Source organism: Scyliorhinus torazame, chromosome 6 (genome assembly GCF_047496885.1).
Source record: "Scyliorhinus torazame isolate Kashiwa2021f chromosome 6, sScyTor2.1, whole genome shotgun sequence".
Taxonomy (NCBI): Eukaryota; Metazoa; Chordata; class Chondrichthyes; order Carcharhiniformes; family Scyliorhinidae; genus Scyliorhinus; species Scyliorhinus torazame.
In genome coordinates, this window is record NC_092712.1 from 276,976,307 (window position 1) to 276,999,314 (window position 23,008).

Here is a 23,008-nt window from a genome sequence, read left to right on the forward strand (position 1 = left end):
CAACGCCAGCAGTGCCAGAGACACCAATGACACACTGATAGAGTATTGATTTATTCATAGTTTAGGTGCGAATTGAATGCATAGCTAAAGATTGAAATTATTTAAAATACCTCGACTGTTAAAATACAGTCATTGTTTCAGATAATGGGCAGCACGGTAACACAGTGGTTAGCACTGTTGCTTCACAGAGCCAGGGTCCCAAGCTCAATTCCCGGCTTTGGTCACTATCTGTGGAGAGTCTGCACGTTCTCCGTGTGTCTGTGTGGGTTTCCTCCGGTGCTCCGGTGTCCTCGCACAAGACCGAAAGACGTGCTGTTAGGTAATTTGCACATTCTGAATTCTCCCTCTGTGTACCCGAACAGGCGCTGGAATGTGGTAACTAGGGGCTTTTCACAGTAACTTCATTGCAGTGTTAATGTAAGCCTACTTGTGGCATTAAAGATTATTATTACTAATGAATCAACTATTGAACTCTACTGGCTTGTCTGTGGAAACTTAGACATTGTTTCAGCGAATGTTTCATATAATGAATAGACTATTGTATTTCAATGCATTTAGCAATGAGAATGTATCAACTAATTAGTTACAGCAAGGTCTATGGCTGCGCACATAGACACTGAATTAACTTTGATGGACACTAGTCAATCGTAAGTAATGCCCAATGTTCGATTAATAAATCATCCCCTAAGTAACAGACATCTATTTGATAAAATCAGGTCTCAGCTGAGAATTAGAGACCAATCAGAGTAAATGAGGGATTAGACCATAAATAAGGATTCCCTTATGGCCTTGTGGCCGAGATCTCGATCTTGAAATTCTGCCTTCCTGAATTCTTGAATCATCCTATTTGTTTATTTTAAAGTGATTTATTTTTATTTTTATGTTTGATGCTTTTCTTGCCATGTATCTGACCCCCTCATGTATTATTTGATGGTTTGTTTCTAAGTTTTTATTTAGTTCGTATGCGAGTGTATTAAGGTGAATAATTAGCAATAAAGTTGTATTTTTGACACCTCCAATCAACCAGACAATCGAGCATTATTAGAAGAAGGTAAAACAAGAATTCCTATACACACCAAAACCTCCTCTCCTCGGATACCAGACCTACCTGCACCCATGCAGGGACCAATCATGGATTGTTCATGTCCACCTCAAAGAAAAATAGGAAACATACAACGAAAATACACGAGAACCCCAGTTCTAAAAGGGTTTTCATTATATATCACACAACACAACATAACCCCAGTTTCAGGCCCAGCACAGAACCAACATTATTCCATACATTTATACAGAGAGGACCAGCAGCAACATATTCGGATTATGATCAGTGCCATCAAAACCTCCCAAGAAAAATAAAAAAGAAAACTAGAATTACCAGGAGTGGATCACAGAATAGCAAAGGATCAAGACCCCATCATGGTCCATATTCCCCCAGCACACGTCCATCAGCCATTAATGAAAAAGAGAACAAGCTGTTCATTCAAACAAGAAAACAGCCCGACCATTAGGAGAGCAACAGGATATCAACCAGAATACATGGCACGGCTCAACCGCAGGTCCCCGTGAATAGAAGCTGCAAATCCGAGCCTCTCAAGATGTCCCTAATTCATTCCTTTGACAAGGGATATCCCAAGCTCCAAGGGGCAGCAGGATACCAACCACAACACCGGACCTGGCCTAGCCCAGCACATTCTGACACACAATAATAATAATAATAATAATAATAATAATAATAATCGCTTTTTGTCACAAGTAGGCTTTAATGAAGTTACTGTGAAAAGCCCCTAGTCGCCACATTCCGGCACCTGTTTGGAGAGGCCGGAACGGGAATTGAACCCACACTGCTGGCCTTGTTCTGCATCACAAGCCAGCTGTTTAGCCCACTGTGCTAAACCAGCCCCTAGTTACAGTATCTCCAGATCACAGAACACAGGCAGCATGGTAGCATTGTGGATAGCACAATTGCTTCACAGCTCCAGGGTCCCAGGTTCGATTCCGGCTTGTGTCACTGTCTGTGCGGAGTCTGCACATCCTCCCCGTGTCTGCGTGGGTTTCCTCCGGGTGCTCCGGTTTCCTCCCACAGTCCAAAGATGTGCAGGTTAGGTGGATTGGCCATGATAAATTGCCCTTAGTGTCCAAAATTGCCCTTAGTGTTGGGTGGGGTTACTGGGTTATGGGGATAGGGTGGGGGTGTTGACCTTGGGTCAGGTGCTCTTTCCAAGAGCCGGTGCAGACTCGGTGGGTCGAATGGCCTCCTTCTGCACTGTAAATTCTAGGATAATCTATGATAAACACCCCAAACCCTATACCCCAGTCGATCCTGCACCCCACCCAACCACATCCAGGGCAGTGCACCACTCCCATTTACACTGAAAAAGAATTACACCAGGCCTAGCTGGGGAGACCTCATCGCCGAAGAAAGAATCATAAAGGCACCCAATAATAAGATGGCACGGTGGCACACTAATTAGTATTGCTGCTTCATAGCACCAGGGACATGGGTTCAATTCCGGCCTTCGCTGACTGTGTGGAGTTTGCATGTTCTCCTCATATCTGTGTGGGTTTCCTCCGGGTGCTCTGGTTTCTTCCCACAGTCCAAAGATGTGCAGGTCAGGTGGGGTTGCGGAGTAGCGGGGGGGGGGGGGGGGGGGGGGGTCTAGGTAGCATAATCTTTCAAAGCATTGGTGCAGACTCAATGGGACAAATGGCCTCCTCCTGCACTGTCGGGATTCTATGATTCTATTCTATGAATTGTGCGCTCTTGGTAGGGAGAGTCCTCCTCCCCAGTACTGTAAGGGGGCCTGCCATAGACCACTGGACCAGAATTTATAACAGGTCACTGCTCACCCAGATAAAGAGAAGGGAAGAACACAGAAACCCACCGCCCCGCACTGCACACTATCACAAGAAGGATATTAAGGGAAGCAACAGTGCTGCCTCAACAGAGACACAAATATTATTTCCATATGGAAAATCCAACCACAATGAGGAGGACACTCAGGAAACCACCATATAAGACCACTTGGACAAGGTTGCCTCACTCCACCATCAAACCTACCCCCACGTGAGGTAAGGGCTCCAACAAGGCAGAGGCATGGCAAATAGTCTCTTTTCAACAAATCTGCCAAGCCCACCTCAGCATGCGGCGCTATTCCATTCCTCTTATTCTAAGAGCGCTTTGACCCCAAAAAGCATTCCAACTTTAAGGAAAAGTCAGAAGGAACCCCAGGATTCATTATCTGTCGAAGGAGACAAGCACCGATTCTGAAATTCAAAATAACGAAAAACTAAATGAAGACCCAATACAATTAGATCGAACTGGGGGGCTATCCTCAATCTCAGTGAGGACTTACTAACCCTACCACTAAACTCCTCATCAATTAACCACCCATTGCCCTGCCGTGGCTCTACTCATCTTCATTATAAACAAGATTGGATGTGTTCAAAAAGCACTCCCTTCCCATAACCACAAGGATTACAGCACATAATAAAAAAGAGTAAACTATGCACAGACCACATTTCACATGACCCACTCATGGCTTTTGTTAGAACAGAATAACAGACAGCTCTCGCCCTCGTGTTCACCCCTCGCAGGAGAAACGACAACAACAAATAATCGACAACATAATCATAAGGAGTAACAGCCAGGATTACTGAAGAATTGCAGAATAATAACACCATCTATGTTGCTCGAAAAGGCCAAAGCCACGATAGGATCATCAAACCTCTTCAGGAGGATACCAACAAACGAAGCACCTTCAGTTCCACCACGCTGCTGCCCTGACACCCAAGTGATCCACAACCTAGGCCCCAAATGAGAATCATCCAGGGACATAGTGCAAGACCTAGGTCCCCAAAATAAAGACAATGATGAAATGTGCGCTGGAATAAAATAAAGGATTAAAAGACAAGCAGAGCCAGAGCTCGTAAAAGCCCAGCCACTCCCACATGACCCCCCACCCCCAACCCCCCCACCCTGGTGGATTGAAGTTTAACATTGTCACTTTTCATTAGCAGCTCTGCACCAGTTTTCAGACAATTTCTGGAAGGTGGTACAAAACATCAACAAGATTTACCATGAATCCAAGGGCAAAACAACAAATGTAGACTACATTACAAAAACATGGCAATGGAAGATCAGATAAAAGGAAAGTACTTGCATTTATACAGCACTTTTCATTTCACATCTTCAAATGTCCCAAAGCTGATCACAATCAATAAATATTTTAGAAGTGTGATTACTTTTGCAGTGAAAACGAACTTGATGCCACTTTGCCCATAGCATAATAATGATGGTTGAGCAATAACTATTGATCACTGCTCTGCTTTCCATCAAAAATGCCTTGGTTTCTTCTTTTACATCTACTTGAGAAGCCTTGGCTTAACATCTTATCCAGTAGATGGATGGCACCTCTGATAGTGCAGCGTCCCCTCAGTACTGCACTCAAGTATTATCCATCATAAACTAAACACAATGTCCTTTTTTCAAGTGGTGCTTGAACTCCTGACATTCTGATGCAGGGGCAAGAGCGCTACCACTGAAACATAAGGTGCACTCCAGTTTACGGTCTTCTGACTTGAGGAAGCACAGTTGTGGACTATACTGGAAACATTGTAGAAGTGAATGATGATCATTGATTTTCTGGCATGAAGAATGATACTGGCAGAAGCCAGGGACCATTTAGTAGGTTAATAGCCACAGGGTTGTCAGTGAGTGGATGGATACAGAAGAGGAAGTTGAGGTAGCAATGAATTTGTAAGAGCGCTGGGAAAAAGATTTAAGCAATAAGTCTGTCACATCTTTATATTTTACATTCATCTTTGACAGCTGGTAGGTCCAATTATTTGGTATACAACACACAGGACAGATACAAGTGGAATTTAATGACCAACATGTATAACAGAGTTATGCCTGAAATGTATTCTGTGAATAGCTTAAATTTGCAAAACCAGAATGCTGTCAAAATTTGAATTGTTTTAGTTCATGCACGTTTTCTCTCACCCCTTCCACTCCTTCGAGAACCAGCTTCCCTGTCCTCATCTCCCATCCCACCAGCCTCCATAATCAATGGATTGTCCTCCGCCATTTTAGCCACCTCCAAAGTGATCCCAACACTAAACACATCCTCTTTCCTCCACTTTTAGTATTCTGAAGGGAATGTTTCTTTCAGTATATCCTGGTCCACTCCCAATAATCCCTTGTTTTCCTACAGCACCTTTCCATGCAAGGATAGGAGATGCAACACCTTCTCTTTTACCTATTCTCTTCTCAGCGTTCTATGACCCAATTTCCCTTACAGGTGAAGAAGTGATTTCCTTGTACTCTTGTCATTTCAGTATAAATGTATTATCTGCTCACAATGTGGCCTCCTCTACATGGAGACCAACTGAGTCACCGTTTTACAGAATGCCTCCATTCAGATTGTAGGTGTTACCCTGAGCTTTTTGTTGCATGTTAGTTTAGTTGAACACTTTCCTCCCACTCTGACCTTGCCTTTGGACTGCTACGGTGTTTCACTGAAGCTCACTGCAAGCATGAAGAACAGTACCTCATTATTTGAGTGGGCACTAGTCTACTGGACTCAAAATGGACTTGAACAATTTTAGATCGTAACCTTTTCCCCCATTTTGTTTTGGGTTTTTTGTTCCCCCCTGGTTTGTTTCTCTGCCCTCTTGTTTCTCACCAATCTCCATTTCTTTGCAGCTACACAGTATCCTGCTATTCACACCTCCTCTTCAGGCATCTTTTGTTTCTTTATTTGTCCCGTTACCATTGCCTTTGTCCTTGCACCATTAAACCTTTGTCATTTAATCTCCCCTACCCTCCACACTATCACAGGCCTCCAATTTTGTCCTTTGTCCCATCCTCCCACCTTTCAATTGCTCAAAACCTGTTACATTTCTAACTTCTTCCAGTTCTGATGAAAGGTCATTGACCCGAAATATTGGGCAGAACTTTCCGGTCTCTCCTAACGGTGGGACCTTCCAGGCCCGCTGAAGTCAATGGAGTGCTGAATGTCTCACCATACTTTCCGGCCCTGCCCCTACCACAGTGCGGCTACAAAATTCCTCCCAATTACTCGGTTTCTCTCTCCACAGATGCTGCCAGACCCACGTATTTCCAGCATTTTCTGCTTTTGTTTCAGAGTTCGTATGTTTTATTTGTATTATGGAATGTGCCAGGACTCCACCTACTTCAGTGGCCAAACCACTTCCCAGTCATTGCCGAAAGTAAAAAAGTGGGCACTTGTAATTTTTGAGCATGTTTTTGCAAGTGGGGAGATACAAAGAACAAAGAAATGTACAGCACAGGAACAGGCCCTTCGGCCCTCCAAGCCCGAGCCGACCATGCTGCCCGACTAAACTAAAATCTTCTACACTTCCTGGGTCCGTATCCCTCTATTCCCATCCTATTCATGTATTTGTCAAGATGCCCCTTAAATGTCACTATCGTCCCTGCTTCCACCACCTCCTCTGTCAGCGAGTTCCAGGCGTCCACTACTCTCTGTGTAAAAAACTTGCCTCGTACATCTCCTCTAAACCTTGCCCCTCGCCCCTTAAACCTATGCCCCCTAGTAATTGACCCCTCTACCCTGGGGAAAAGCCTGGAGATAATGGTGTAATTTATGGCTATTGCCAAACACTTTTGCTTCTGTACTATTTGCACCACAGAAGTGATAACACTGACCCATAGATATGTTTACATTAAAACAAACTTTAATTTAAACACAGAATGAAATGAAATGAAAATCGCTTCTTGTCACAAGTAGGCTTCAAATGAAAAGCCCCTAGTCGCCACAGTCCGGCGCCTGTTCGGGGAGACTGTTACGGGAATTGAACGCACACTGCTGGCCTGCCTTGGTCTGCTTTAAAAGCCAGCTATTTAGCCCAGTGCTAAACCAGCCCCCATGGGAACTACATTAACAACAAAGAAATAGCTTTACAGTTAAGTTACAATAGTTCTTAACTTACCTCCTAAACCTGTCTCTGTATTCTAATTAAGCAAACCAATATAGTCCAAATACAACTCATGAATAAAGTTAACAACCAGGTTTCTACTTGTTCTTCACTGTGCAGACTCTTTGGAGAGAACACTTTCCAGGACCAAAACTGAAATAATTCTGTTCAGATTAAAATCCTAGGAAGAACTAACATTTTAGACAGACCTGGCTCCTCCCTGTAATGTTCCTTGTATTGTTCTCCAAGATAGCCAAATGTTGCAGTGTTTACAAAGAATATTAAGCTATGTATTTAAAACAAAGCTAGTTTATTTTACACTAATAATAATAATCTCTTTTTGTCACAAGTAGGCTTGAATGAAGTTACTGTGAAAAGCCCTTGGTCGCCACATTCTGGCGCCAGTTCGGGGAGGCCGGTACAGGAATTGAACCCGCGATGCTGACCTTGTTCTGCATTACAAGCCAGCTGTTTAGCCCACTGTGCTAATCCAGCCACTTGCTTTAAATGGTTTGCACACTCTATTGAATAATAGCTAACAAAATAATATTATTGAATCTATGTTACAGTAATCTATTATGTCTCTCCAATACAACCAACACTCTAAACACTCTAACTCAACCTCACACTATCCTTCTCCATCAGCTTCTCCCAGAATGCTTAGAGACGCAGCCTTTTAGAAGACAATTTAGTGATGCCATCTAATGTTGATATACACGATCATCTTGTTAACCCTTTACTCTCCTTAGATTATACATATCATTACACTCCCCTTAATTACAACATCTGTACCCAAAGTATTTTGTATCACATTCCACAAGATGGCCTATGACCTGTTTAGACAGGACCAAACACAATACCTCTCAAATTATCTTCACCCCGGTTGTCCTTTAACCGTAAACAATATTCCATTAGCAGAACACTTCATCTGCAAAATCAATGTTAACCTCATTTTTATGACCCCTTAATCACAACTTTAGCAGAAAAACTGTCTGTATGCATCTTAGCCCAGGTTTTAATAACATTTCTGCAAATAAAACTATAAAATATAACATTTATTACATTCATCACACACCAGCGGCAACACTTTAGGGCATTAACTGGCAGAATTCTTCAAAGGGCCAAGAACGCAACACAAAATAAAACATTTCTCAACAGATTTGGTTCCAGATTACTGGGGTAAGGCTGCCTTTCAATGAGCACCATCAGCCGAGAGTCAGGTAGTTTTCTGTTCGATACTCACCAGGTTGTACAATGACTATAACCTCAGTTGAGGACTGCTGCCCAGCAGAGTCCGTCACCGTCAGTTGGAATGTGTAATCCCCTTCCTGCATTGCAGACAACTGGAGGTGAGGTGTCCGCACACCCTGGACAAAAGAATTGCAATTTACAATCCCAGTTTAATAAGGCAACAAGTAAAGCTGCTCTGCTAAACTAATACTGAAAACGAAGTCACAAGAGTAACAATAAATTTGTGCACAGCTTTAGTTAGATCACAATTAAATGCATAGTGTGCAGTTTTATGGCCCCCATTGTGGTAAATGTACAAGTAGATTCAGTAGGACACTGGGAAATTATATACAATAGCACTGAATTTCTATAGCACAATAATAGGATATTCAGCCAAACTGTACTGTGCCTTTATGCTCCATACAAGTATCTCCCACTTTATTTTATCAAATATCCTTCTTTTCTTTTCTCCCTCAAGTACATGTCTAGCTTATCTTAATGCACATTTTCTACATGACTCAACCATTCCATGCGGGGCACGTTTTGCATTCAAACCACTATGAATTAAGAACTTTCTTCTAGGTTCTTTACTGATTTATTAGTGACCATTTTATATTAATGGCACGTAGCTTTGGACTTCCCCACAAACACAAACATCTTTCCTATGTCTACCCTATCGAACCTTCCATAATTACAAAGACCTCCAATCAGGTCACTTCTCAGTCTTTTCTTGATAGCTGTACCCTCTCTGTTCTGATATCATCCTAGCGGATCTTTTTTTTGCACTTTTTCCTGTTCCTCAACGTCCTTTTCACAACATGGAGACCGATATTGAGAATTATGAGGAAAGACTGGAGATGCTGGGACTACTGGGCCAAGAAGAACTTGTGGAAGGTTAATAGAGGTTTGGAAAATTATAAAGGGTTTTGACATTGTGAATAGTGAAGGACTACTGCCTCTGATTGTGGGATCAGTGGCAAGGAATCATCAATTTAAAATTATCACAAGAGGGTGAGAAAAGGAGGTTGGGATAAAGTTGAACACAAAATTCTTTGCCACAGGAAGTAACTGGAGCAGAGACCATTTCATATTTTAAGGTAAAAAGGGGTAAACATTTGAAAAGGATGAAGATGCAGAGCTAGGCGGTAAGATTAAGGCAGCAGGGTTAGATGTGGATTCTTAATAAAATCACAAACGGCTTTCAACTTCTATTCTACTGCATCTATGTAAAGAGCAAGGCAATATTAAGCAAAATACGTCCAATGAAAAATTGGTGGGGTGGTAAATACAGGATTGGATTGGATTGGATTTGTTTATTGTCACGTGTACCGAGGTACAGTGAAAAATATTTTCCTGCGAACAGCTCAACAGATCATTAAGTACATGAGAAGAAAAGGGAATAAAAGAAAATACATAATAGGGCAACACAAGGTGTACAATGTAACTACATAAGCACTGGCATCGGATGAAGCATACAGGATGTAGTGTTAATGAAGTCAGTCCATAAGAGGGTCATTTAGGGGTTTGGAAACAGCGGGGAAGAAGCTGTTTTTGAGTCTGTTTGTGCATGTTCTCAGACTTTTGTATCTCCTGCCCGATGGAAGAAGTTGAAGGAGTGAGTAAGCCGGGTGGGAGGGGTCTTTAATTATGCTGCCCACTTTCCCCGGGCAGCGGGAGGTGTAGATGGAGTCAATGGATGGGAGGCAGGTTTGTGTGATGGACTGGGCGGTGTTCATGACTCTCTGAAGTTTCTTGCGGTCTGGACCGAGCAGTTGCCATACCAGGCTGTGATGCAGCCAGATAGGATGCTTTCTATGGTGCATCTGTAAAAGTTGGTAAGGGTTAATGTGGACATGCCGAATTTCCTTAGTTTCCTGAGGAAGTATAGGCGCTGTTGTGCTTTCCTGGTGGTAGCGTCGACGTGGGTGGACCACGACAGATCTTTGGAGATGTGCACCCCTAGGAATTTGAAACTGGTAACCATCTCCACCTGGGCCTCGTTGATGCTGACAGGGGTGTGTACAGTACTTTGCTTCCTGAAGTCAATGACCAGCTCTTTCGTTTTGCTGGCATTGAGGGAGAGATTGTTGTCGCTGCACCACTCCACTAGGTTCTCTATCTCCCTCCTGTATTCTGACTCGTCGTTATTCGAGATCCAGCCCACTATGGTTGTATCGTCAGCAAACTTGTAGGTGGAGCTGGAACCAAATTTTGCCACGCAGTCGTGTGTGTACAGGGAGTAGAGTAGGGGGCTAAGTACGCAGCCTTGCGGGGCCCTGGTATTGAGGACTATTGTGGAGGAGGTGTTGTTGTTCATTCTTACTGATTGTGGTCTGTTGGTCAGAAAATTGAGGATCCAGTTGCAGAGTGGGAGCCAAGTCCTAGGTTTTGGAGCTTTGATATGAGCTTGGCTGGGATTATGGTGTTGAAGGCGGAGCTGTAGTCAATAAATAGGAGTCTGATGTAGGAGTCCTTGTTGTCGAGATGCTCTAGGGATGGATGTAGGGCCAGGGAAAGGGCATCTGCTGTGGACCGGTTGCGACGGTATGCGAATTGCAGTGGATCAAGGCATTCTGGGAGTATGGAGGTGATGCGTTTCATGGTCACTTCATTACGACTGACGTCAGGGCCACCGGACGGTAGTCATTGAGGCACGTTGCTTGGTTCTTATTTGGCACCAGTATGATGGTGGTCTTCTTGAAGCAGGTGGGGACCTCGGAGTGGAGTAGGGACAGGTTAAAGGTGTCTGCGAACACCTCTGCCAGCTGGTCCGCGCAGGCTCTGAGTACACGACCAGGGATCCCGTCCGGGCCCGTCGCCTTCCGAGGGTTCACTTTCAGGAAGGCCGATCTGACTTCGGAAGCTGTGATGGTGGGTATGGGTGAGTTTTGGGCTGCTGGGGCACTCGACAGTGGATTGTTGGTTACCTGCTCGAACCGAGCATAGAATGTATTGAGTTCATCGGGGAAGGGTGCGCTGCTGCCAGAGATACTGCTATGCTTCGCTTTGTAGCCCATTATGTTGTTTAGGCCTTGCCACAATCGCCGAGAGTCTGTCTGTGACTCTAGCTTGATTTGATATTCTCTCTTGGTATCTCGGATGGCTTTGCGGAGGTCGTACCTGGTCTTCCTAGGTCAGGGTCGTCTGACTTGAACGCCTCAGATCTGTCCTTCAGTAGGGAGTCAATCTCGCGATTGAGCCATGGTTTCCGGTTGGGGAACGTACGTACTGCTTTCTTTGGCACGCAGTCGTCCACACATTTGCTGATGAAGTCTGTGACGGTGGTGGCATACTCATTTAAGTTGGTCGCTGAGTTCTTAAATCAGGGGAGGGTAGCCTTAGATTACAGGAGGACACAGATGGGCTAGTTAGATCGGTTGATCAGTGGCAAATGGAATTCAATCCAGATAAGTGTGAGGTGATGCACTTGGGCAGGACAAACAAGGCAAGGGAATACATGATGAATGGTAGGACCCGAAGAAGCACCATGTATCAGAGGGATCTTGGTGTGCATGTACACTGGTACCTTAAGGTAACATGCCAGGTAGATACAGTGGTTAAGGCATAAGGTATACTTACCTTTATTAGCCGAGGCTTGGAGTTTAAGAGCAGGGAGGTTATGCTAGAACTGTACAAAATGTTGGTTAGGCCACAGCTAGACTATTGTGTGCAGTTCTGGAATGCACATTATGGGAGGGATGTGATAGCACTGGAAAGGTTGCAGAGGAGATTTACCAGGATGTTGTCTGGGCTGGAGAGTTTTAGTTATGAAGAGATATTGGATGTACTGGGCAATTGCAGCAAGTCTTACAGCATCTGTGGAGAGTAAGGGAGCAAACAGTTCGAGTCTGGATGACTTTGTCAAAACTGGAAATAGGGTCAGGTTTATACTGTTGTGCGGGGGGTGGGGGGGGGGGGGGGGGGGGCTGGAGCAGTGGGGCTGGATCTTCTGATCAGGCATGTTACAGCCTTCCAGACTTAACATCGAGTTCAACAACTTCACACTACGAGCTCTCTCCTCCATCTTCACTCCATTTTTATTTCTATCAATTTATTTTCATTTCTTCTATTGATCTGTTTTTCCCTTATCATTGCCCCCCTCCCCATCTGTTCCCTGTTTCTAGTTGCCCTTTTGTGCCACTATCAACACCCTTCTTAGCCTTAATCACTCCCATTTACATTCCTTTTGTCTTTCTGTTCACGACATCTTGTCAATCTCCACCTATCACGAGCCCTTTAACCAGCCCCACCGCTCCACGGCCGCCCACAACAGTATAAATCTGGCCCTATTTTCAGTTCTCTCTCGCGTTGACAAAGAATCATCCAGACTCGATATGTTAGCTCCCTTCTCTCTCCACAGATACTGTCAGACCTGCTGAAATTGCCCAGTGTTTCCTGTTTTTGTTTCAGGTTCCAGCATCCGCAGTAATTTGCTTTTATCTTGGATACACTGGGTTATTTTCCTTGGGGCAGGGGACACTAAGGGGGCCAGGTTTGAGTTGTATAAAATTTTTTTTTTTTTTTTCTAAATGTAAAGTACCGAATTCTTTTTTTCCAATTAAGGGGCAATTTAGCATGGCCAATTCACCCACCCTGCACATCTTTTTGGGTTGTGGGGGTGAGACCCATGCAGACACGGGGAGAATGTGCAAACTCCACATGGACAGTGACCCGGGGCCGGCATCAAACCCGGGTCCTCAGCGCCATGAGGCAGCAGTGCTAGCCACTGCACCACAGTGCTGGCCCTAAATGTATAAATTTATGAGGGGCGGACTTAGAGTAAACAGGAAGAAACTTTTCCCCTTGATGGAGGGATAAATGACAGGGTGCATAGGTAAGGGGCAGGGGGATGTCAGGGGAAACCTTTTCACCAGAGGGTGATGAGAGTCTGGAACTCACTGCCTGAAAGGGTGGTGGAGGCAACGACCCTCAAAATATTTTAAATGGTATTTAGATGCGCCCTTGCGTACAAGGCTAAGTGTAGGAAAATGGGATTAAAATACTTGGGGTGGTTGCTTTTGACTGGTGCAGACACGATGGGCCGTAGAGCTCTATGACTGTAGCGCACAATGACTCTGAGATTGTGTATGATGAATTAAAACAATCCAGTCAGCCGGGGTGGAAATTAGATGTGGGACTGTTGGGGGACCGAGGGTTCTGTGGCAAAATTGAAAAAATAATTGAGGAATATGTAGGTTTCAACTATACGGGTGAAGTGTCGAAGGCAGTTGTCTGGGAGGCTCTAAAGGCAGTGGTGAGGGGTGAGGTGATCTCGTTTAAGGCCAGGGTAGACAAAGAGGAGAGGGTGGAGCGGCAGAGGGTAATAGATGAGACGTTGGAGGTAGACAGGAGGTATGCAGAAGATGGGGACCCAGCGCAGTTGGAAAAGAAAAGAGGAAGGAACTACAGGCGAGCTTTGACCGACTATCTACCAGGAAGGCGGTGCGCCAACTGAGGCGAGCAAGGGGTGCAGTTTACGAGCATGGAACGAAGGCGGGGTGCATGTTAGCGGGTCAGCTCCGGAGGGAGGCAGCGGTAAGGGAAATTGTTCAGGTGCCGGACAGGGTAGGGAAGTTGGTGGTGACTCCGGATCTGATTAACAAGGTCGTTGAGAAATTCTATGAGAGGTTGTACAGGTCAGAGCCACCTGGGATGGACCGGGAGATGCCGGAATTTCTAGATGGGCTGGAGTACCCGAGGTTAGGGGAGGGGGACAGGGCTACATTAGAAGGAGCGATAGTGGAGCAGGTGATAAAAGATACGATTGGGAGGATGCAGTCGGGGAAGGTGGAGGGGCCGGATGGGTTTCGGTGGAATATTATAAAAGATTCAAGGATAAGCTGGCACCCCTGATGGTGGGGATGTTTGAGGAGGCGATAGGGAAGGGGGTGTTACCACAAATTTTGGGGCAGGCATCAATTTCCCTATTGCTTAAAAAAGATAAGGATTCGACGGAGTGTGGGTCGTACAGGCCCATATCACTTTTAAATGTAGATGCAAAAGTATTGGTGTACTGGCAGGTCGGCTGGAGGAGTGCCACCCGATGCGATAGGTGAAGATCAGTCGGGGTTTGTGAGAGGGAGGCAGCTCTTTTCGAACATTAGAAGGGTATTGAACGTGGTTATGGCACCGGCGGAGGGGAAGCAAGCAAGAGGTGGTTGCGGCATTGGACGCCGAGAAAGCGTTTGACCGGGTAGAATGGGAGTACTTGATGGCAGTTCTGAAGCGGTTTGGGATTGGACCAAAATTTGTGGACTGGGTAAAGCTACTATATAAGGAGCCAAGGGCGAGTGTCCACACAAATAACATCAGCTCGGACTTCCGGGTGCGGCGATGACCAGCTGAGTCGCACGTTTCGGCAGCTCCCTGTGAAACGGACTTTTGGGCTCTTGATAGGAGCCCCAACGGCAATTTTGACGGCTAAAAACACTGTGCGGTAAACCAGAAGGGAATCCCCCCTGGATACGGATGGAAAAAGGAGGAGAGAGTGGCCAGATTGCAGTGGATCCTTTAGAACAGCGGCAAGGAAGGCAAGCAAAAACCAAGATGGCGTCGGAAGGTGGCAGTTTAACATGGGGCCCTGAACAACAAGAGTTCTTGAAATGCTGTGTGGAAGAGATCAAAAAGGAAATGAAGAAAGAGCTGTTGGCCCCGATACTACAGGCGATCGAAGGGCTAAAGGAGGAACAAAAGACCCAGGAGCGGGAGCTTCGGGTCGTGAAGGCAAAGGCAGCCGAGAATGAGGACGATATACAGGGCCTGGTGGTGAAGACGGAGACGCAGGAGGCACATCAGAAACGATGTGTGGAAAGGTTGGAGGCACTGGAAAACAACGCAAGGAGGAACAACCTGAGGATTCTTGGTCTTCCTGAAGGTGTGGAGGGAGCGGACGTCGGGGCATATGTGAGCACGATGCTGCACTCGTTAATGGGAGCGGAGGCCCCGGCGGGTCCCTTGGAGGTGGAGGGAGCATACCGAGTGATGGCGCGAGGACCGAGAGCAGGAGAAATTCCCAGAGCCATAGTGGTGAGATTCCTCCGTTTTAAGGATAGAGAAATGGTCCTTAGATGGGCGAAGAAAACTCGGAGCAGTAAATGGGAGAACGCGGTGATCCGCGTTTATCAAGACTGGAGTGCGGAGGTGGCGAGAAGGAGGGCGAGCTTTAATCGGGCCAAGGCGGTGCTTCATAAAAAGAAGATAAAATTTGGAATGCTGCAACCGGCAAGACTGTGGGTCACATATCGAGGGAGGCACCACTACTTTGAGACGGCGGATGAAGCGTGGACTTTTATTGTGGAAGAAAAACTGGAATGAGCGGGTTATTAAAAAGAACGTTCGAACAAAGTGGTGGGGCGAATGTGGGGGGCAAAGAGGGGTTTTATGTACTAATCCTGCGATGTGGTAACTTTTCTCTCTCCCACAGGTGGTGATGGGGGGAGGAGGGGAGGTGGAGGAGATGGGGCGTTGGCCATTAGGGGCGGGGCCAAGGGAGAAGCGCGGGCTTGGTTCCCGCGCTATGATAATCATGGCGGGAATAGAGAAGCAGGAAGGAGGGGGCGTCGCACGGTGCGAGCCGAGGTCACGGGGGGAAGCCGAGGTCAGCCAGAGTTTGCTGACTTCTGGGAGCAACATGGGGGGAGTAATTATGCTAGCGGGGGATCTAGCGGGGGGGGATGGGAGGGGAGAATTACTGGGTTGCTGCTGCTGGGGAGAGGGGGGAGCTGGTATGGGAGAGGATGGGCGGGGGGGCACCGCCTGGGGGAGATACAGCTGCGTGGGAACCGGGTGAGGAGCTGGAAAAAGGTGATCGCTAATCGACAAGGGGGGGGTAGGAAGCCCCCCAACTCGGCTGATCACGTGGAACGTGAGAGGGCTGAACGGGCCGATAAAGAGGGCACGGGTACTCGCACACCTTAAGAAACTTAAGGCAGATGTGGTTATGTTACAGGAAACGCACCTGAAACTGATAGACCAGGTTAGGCTACGCAAAGGATGGGTGGGGCAGGTGTTCCATTCGGGGCTAGATGCGAAAAACAGGGGGGTGGCTATATTAGTGGGGAAGCGGGTAATGTTCGAGGCAAAGACTATAGTGGCGGATAACGGGGGCAGATACGTGATGGTGAGTGGCAAACTACAGGGGGAGACGGTGGTTTTGGTAAACGTATATGCCCCAAACTGGGATGATGCCAATTTTATGAGGCGGATGCTAGGACGCATTCCGGACCTAGAGATGGGAAAGCTGATAATGGGGGGAGATTTTAATACGGTGTTGGAACCAGGGCTGGATAGGTCGAAGTCCAGGACTGGAAGGAGGCCGGCAGCAGCCAAGGTACTTAAAGATTTTATGGAGCAGATGGGAGGTGTAGACCCGTGGAGATTTAGCAGACCTAGGAGTAAGGAGTTCTCGTTTTTCTCCTATGTCCATAAAGTCTACTCGCGAATAGACTTTTTTGTGCTGGGTAGGGCATTGATCCCGAAGGTGAGGGGAACGGAGTATACGGCTATAGCCATTTCGGATCACGCTCCACACTGGGTGGACTTGGAGATAGGGGAGGAAACAGGAGGGCGCCCACCCTGGAGAATGGACATGGGACTAATGGCAGATGAGGGGGTGTGTCTAAGGGTGAGGGGGTGCATTGAAAAGTACTTGGAACTCAATGATAATGGGGAGGTCTAGGTGGGAGTGGTCTGGGAGGCGTTGAAGGCGGTGGTTAGAGGGGAGCTGATATCAATAAGGGCACATAAAGGGAAGCAGGAGAGTAAGGAACGGGAGCGGTTGCTGCAAGAACTTTTGAGGGTGGACAGACAATATGCGGAAGCACCGGAGGAGGGACTGTACAGGGAAAGGCAAAGGCTACATGTAGAATTTGACTTGCTGACTACATGCACTGCAGAGGCACAATGGAGGAAGGCACAGGGTGTACAGTACGAATATGGGGAGAAGGCGAGCAGGTTGCTGGCACACCAATTGAGGAAAAGGGGAGCAGCGAGGGAAATAGGGGGAGTGAGGGATGAGGAAGGAGAGATGGAGCGGGGAGCGGAGAGAGTGAATGGAGTGTTCAAGACATTTTATAAAAAATTATATGAAGCTCAACCCCCGGATGGGAGGGAGAGAATGATGGGCTTCTTGGATCGGCTGGAATTTCCCAAGGTGGAAGAGCAGGAAAGGGTGGGACTGGGAGCACAGATCGAGGTAGAAGAAGTGGTGAAAGGAATTAGGAGCATGCAGGCGGGAAAGGCCCCGGGACCGGATGGATTCCCAGTCGAATTCTATAGAAAATATGTGGACTTGCTCGCCCCGGTACTGACGAGGACCTTTAATGAGGCAAAGGAAAGGGGACAACTGCCCCCGACTATGTCTGAAGCAACGATATCGCTTCTCTTAAAGAAGGAAAAGGACCCGCTACAATGCGGGTCCTATAGACCTATTTCCCTCCTAAATGTAGATGCCAAGGTCCTGGCCAAGGTAATGGCAATGAGAATAGAGGAATGTGTCCCGGGGGTGGTCCACGAGGACCAAACTGGGTTTGTGAAGGGGAGACAGCTGAACACGAATATACGGAGGTTGTTAGGGGTAATGATGATGGCCCCACCAGAGGGAGAAACGGAGATAGTAGTGGCGATGGATGCCGAGAAAGCATTTGATAGAGTGGAGTGGGATTATTTGTGGGAGGTGTTGAGGAGATTTGGTTTTGGAGAGGGGTATGTTAGATGGGTGCAGCTGTTGTATAGGGCCCCAGTGGCGAGCGTGGTCACGAATGGACGGGGATCTGCATATTTTCGGCTCCATAGAGGGACAAGGCAGGGATGCCCTCTGTCCCCATTATTGTTTGCACTGGCGATTGAGCCCCTGGCGATAGCGTTGAGGGGTTCCAAGAAGTGGAGGGGAGTACTTAGGGGAGGAGAAGAGCACCGGGTATCTTTGTATGCGGACGATTTGCTACTATACGTGGCGGACCCGGCGGAGGGGATGCCAGAAATAATGCGGATACTTGGGGAGTTTGGGGATTTTTCAGGGTATAAATTGAACATGGGGAAAAGTGAGTTGTTTGTGGTGCATCCAGGGGAGCAGAGTAGAGAAATAGAGGACCTACCGTTGAGGAAGGTAACAAGGGACTTTCGTTACCTGGGGATCCAGATAGCTAAGAATTGGGGCACATTGCATAGGTTAAATTTAACTCGGTTGGTGGAACAGATGGAGGAGGATTTCAAGAGATGGGATATGGTATCCCTGTCAATGGCAGGGAGGGTGCAGGCGGTTAAGATGGTGGTCCTCCCGAGATTCCTCTTTGTGTTTCAGTGCCTCCCGGTGGTGATCACGAAGGCTTTTTTTAAAAGGATTGAAAAGAGCATCATGGGTTTTGTGTGGGCCGGGAAGACCCCGAGAGTGAGGAAGGGATTCTTACAGCGTAGCAGGGATAGTGGGGGGCTGGCACTACCGAGCCTAAGTGAGTATTATTGGGCCGCTAATATTTCAATGGTGAGTAAGTGGATGGGAGAGGAGGAGGGAGCGGCGTGGAAGAGATTAGAGAGGGCGTCCTGTAGGGGGACTAGCCTACAGGCTATGGTGACAGCCCCATTGCCGTTCTCACCGAGGAACTACACCACAAGCCCGGTGGTGGTGGCTACACTGAAGATTTGGGGACAGTGGAGACGGCATAGGGGAAAGACTGGAGCCTTGGGGGGGTCCCCGATAAGAAACAACCATAGGTTTGCCCCGGGGGGAATGGATGGGGGATATGGAATGTGGCAAAGAGCAGGAATAACGCAACTGAAAGATCTGTTTGTGGATGGGAAGTTCGCGAGTCTGGGAGCGCTGACCGAGAAATATGGGTTGCCCCAAGGGAATGCATTCAGGTATATGCAACTGAGGGCTTTTGCGAGGCAACAGGTGAGGGAATTCCCGCAGCTCCCGACACAAGAGGTGCAGGACAGAGTGATCTCAAAGACATGGGTGGGGGATGGTAAGGTGTCAGATATATATAGGGAAATGAGGGACGAAGGGGAGACTATGGTAGATGAACTAAAAGGGAAATGGGAAGAAGAGCTGGGGGAGGAGATCGAGGAGGGGCTGTGGGCAGATGCCCTAAGCAGGGTAAACTTGTCGTCCTCGTGTGCCAGGCTAAGCCTGATTCAGTTTAAGGTATTACACAGGGCACATATGACTGGAGCACGGCTCAGTAAATTTTTTGGGGTGGAGGATAGGTGTGCGAGGTGCTCGAGAAGCCCAGCGAATCATACCCATATGTTTTGGTCATGTCCGGCACTACAGGGGTTTTGGATGGGGGTGACAAAGGTGCTTTCAAAAGTAGTAGGAGTCCGGGTCGAACCAAGCTGGGGGTTGGCTATATTTGGGGTTGCACAAGAGCCGGGAGTGCAGGAGGCGAGAGAGGCCGATGTTTTGGCCTTTGCGTCCCTAGTAGCCCGGCGCAGGATATTGCTAATGTGGAAAGAAGCCAAGCCCCCGGGGGTGGAGACCTGGATAAATGACATGGCGGGGTTTATAAAGCTAGAGCGGATTAAGTTCGTCCTAAGGGGGTCGGCTCAAGGGTTCACCAGGCGGTGGCAACCGTTCGTCGAATACCTCGCAGAAAGATAGACGGAATGGGAAAAAGAAGGCAGCAGCAGCAGCCCAGGATCGGGCGGGGGGGGGGGGGCAGGGGTGGGGGGGGGGGGGGGAGGAGGAGGAACCAGAAGGACTCTCAGGGTTGTTAATATATACTGTATAGTATGTATAGGTCGTTGCTACAGATAATTATATATTGAACTGTTAAATTATATTTTTGGAGAGTGTTACTTGTGATAAGGCAGTTGCCAATTAGGGCTAGTTTTCATTTTTGTTATTTATTATTTATTCTTTTTTTGTTTTTTTTTTGTTTATAAAATAGGTCATTGTTATTTGTGTTGTTATAATATTGTGTAAAGGATGCACAATGTACTGTGTTGGTTGACCAAAAATTTTCAATAAAATATTTAAAAAAAAAAAAAATAACATCAGCTCGAGATACGTTTCTCTCCACCGTGGGACTAGGCGGGGAAGTCCTATGACCCCCCTACTGTTTGCACTCGCGATTGAGCCGTTGGCCGTCGCGTTAAGAAGTTCGGGGGTATGGAAAGGAATAGTGCAGGGGGATAGAGCATAGGGTGTCCTTATATGCCGATGACCTGTTGTTGTACGTGTCGGAACAGAGTGTGTCAATAGAGGGAATATTGGAGCTGCTTTGGGTGTTTGGGTCTTTCCCAGGGTACAAATTAAATCTAGACAAGAGTGAGTATTTTGTGGTGTCTCGACCGGGGGTGGGGGGGCTGCTATTTTGTAGGGCATGGACTCACTTTAGATTCAGAAATGGGAGGAGAAGGGGATTAAGACACTAAAAGATTTGTTTCTTGGGGGTCGGTTTGCAGGATTGAACGAGTTGGGAGCGAAGTATGAGTAGGAGCAGGGGGAAATGTGTAGATACATGCAGGTTTGAGATTTTGCCAGGAAAGAGATACAAATCTTCCCGGTGGAGCCGGCCTCCACATTGCTGGAGGAGGTGCTGACGACAGGGGGACTGGAGAAGGGGGTAGTGTCAGCGGTTTACGGGGCTATTTTGGAAGAGAAGGCACGACTGGAAGGGATCAAAGCAAAGTGGGAGGAAGAGTTGGGAGAGGGTATGGAGGAGGGAGTCTGGTGTGAGGTGCTCTGGAGAGTGAATGCCTCCACCTCGTGCGCGAGTTGGGGCTGATACAGCTGAAGGTGGTATATACCCCAATGCCTTTTACACATATGTGAGGAATATGAGAATGACTAGAGCGAGGGTAGGTCCGATCAAGGACAGTAGCGGGAGATTGTGTATTGAGTCTGAAGAGATAGGAGAGGTCTTGAACGAGTACTTTTCTTCTGTATTTACAAATGAGAGGGCCGATATTGTTGGAGAGGACAGTGTGAAACAGATTGGTAAGCTCGAGGAAATACTTGTTAGGAAGGAAGATGTGTTGGGCATTTTGAAAAACTTGAGGATAGACAAGTCCCCCGGGCCTGACGGGATATATCCAAGGATTCTGATGAAATTGCAGAGCCGTTGGCAATGATCTTTTCGTCCTCACTGTCAACAGGGGTGGTACCAGGGGATTGGAGAGTGGCGAATGTCGTGCCCCTGTTCAAAAAAGGGACTAGGGATAACCCTGGGAATTACAGGCCAGTTAGTCTTACTTCGGTGGTAGGCAAAGTAATGGAAAGGGTACTGAAGGATAGGATTTCTGAGCATCTGGAAAGACACTGCTTGATTAGGGATAGTCAGCACGGATGTGTGAGGGGTAGGTCTTGCCTTACAAATCTTATTGAATTCTTTGAGGAGGTGACCAAGCATGTGGATGAAGGTAAAGCAGTGGATGTAGTGTACATGGATTTTAGTAAGGCATTTGATAAAGTTCCCCATGGTAGGCTTATGCAGAAAGTAAGGAGGCATGGGATAGTGGGAAATTTGGCCAGTAGGATAACGAACTGGCTAACCGATAGAAGTCAGAGAGTGGTGGTGGATGGCAAATATTCAGCCTGGATACCAGTTACCAGTGGCGTACCGCAGGGATCAGTTCTGGGTCCTCTGTTGTTTGTGATTTTCATTAATGACTTGGATGAGGGAGTTGAAGGGTGGGTCAGTAAATTTGCAGACGATACGAAGATTGGTGGAGTTGTGGATAGTAAGGAGGGCTGTTGTCGGCTGCAAAGAGACATAGATAGGATGCAGAGCTGGGCTGAGAAGTGGCAGATGGAGTTTAACCCTGAAAAGTGTGGTTGTCCATTTTGGAAGGACAAATATGAATGCGGAATACAGGGTTAACGGTAGAGCTCTTGGCAATGTGGAGGAGCAGAGAGATCTTGGGGTCTATGTTCATACATCTTTGAAAGTTGCCACTCAAGTGGATAGAGCTGTGAAGAAGGCCTATGGTGTGCTCGCGTTCATTAACAGAGGGATTGAATTTAAGAGCCGTGAGGTGATGATGCAGCTGTACAAATCTTTGGTAAGGCCACATTCGGAGTATTGTGTACAGTTTTGGTCGCCTCATTTTAGGAAGGATGTGGAAGCTTTGGAAAAGGTGCAAAGAAGATTTACCAGGATGTTGCCTGGAATGGAGAGTAGGTCTTACGAGGAAAGGTTGAGGGTGCTAGGCCTTTTCTCATTAGAACGGAGAAGGATGAGGGGCGACTTGATAGAGGTTTATAAGATGATCGGGGAATAGATAGAGTAGACAGTCAGAGACTTTTTCCCCAGGTGGAACAAACCATTACAAGGGGACATAAATTTAAGGTGAAAGGTGGAAGACATAGGAGGGATATCAGAGGTAGGTTCTTTACCCAGAGAGTAGTGGGGGCATGGAATGCACTGCCTGTGGAAGTAGTTGAGTCGGAAACATTAGGGACCTTCAAGCAGCTATTGGATAGGTACATGGATTACGGTAAAATGATATAGTGTAGATTTATTTGTTCTCAAGGGCAGCACGGTAGCATTGTGGATAGCACAATTGCTTCACAGCTCCAGGGTCCCAGGTTCGATTCCGGCTTGGGTCACTGTCTGTGCGGAGTCTGCACGTCCTCCCCGTGTCTGCGTGGGTTTCCTCCGGGTGCTCCGGTTTCCTCCCACAGTCCAAAGATGTGCGGGTTAGGTGAATTGGCCAATGATAAATTGCCCTTAATGTCCAAATTGCCCTTGGTGTTGGGTGGAGGTGTTGAGTTTGGGTAGGGTGCTCTTTCCAAGAGCCGGTGCAGACTCAAAGGGCCGAATGGCCTCCTTCTGCACTGTAAATTCAATGATAATCTATGATTAATCTAGGACAAAGG

At 47.1% G+C, this 23,008-nt stretch overlaps 1 protein-coding gene across 1 annotated transcript in view; it reads right to left on the bottom strand.

Annotated features, from left to right (window-relative positions):
• The window catches only part of LOC140425441 (dyslexia-associated protein KIAA0319-like), a 179,039-nt gene that overhangs the window by 34,159 nt on the left and 121,872 nt on the right, over nucleotides 1-23,008 (bottom strand). Inside the window, exon 11 of the mRNA XM_072509716.1 lies at nucleotides 8,201-8,324. Within this exon, the coding sequence (XP_072365817.1) occupies nucleotides 8,201-8,324 (124 nt within the window). The remainder of the gene's footprint in view (nucleotides 1-8,200; nucleotides 8,325-23,008) is intronic.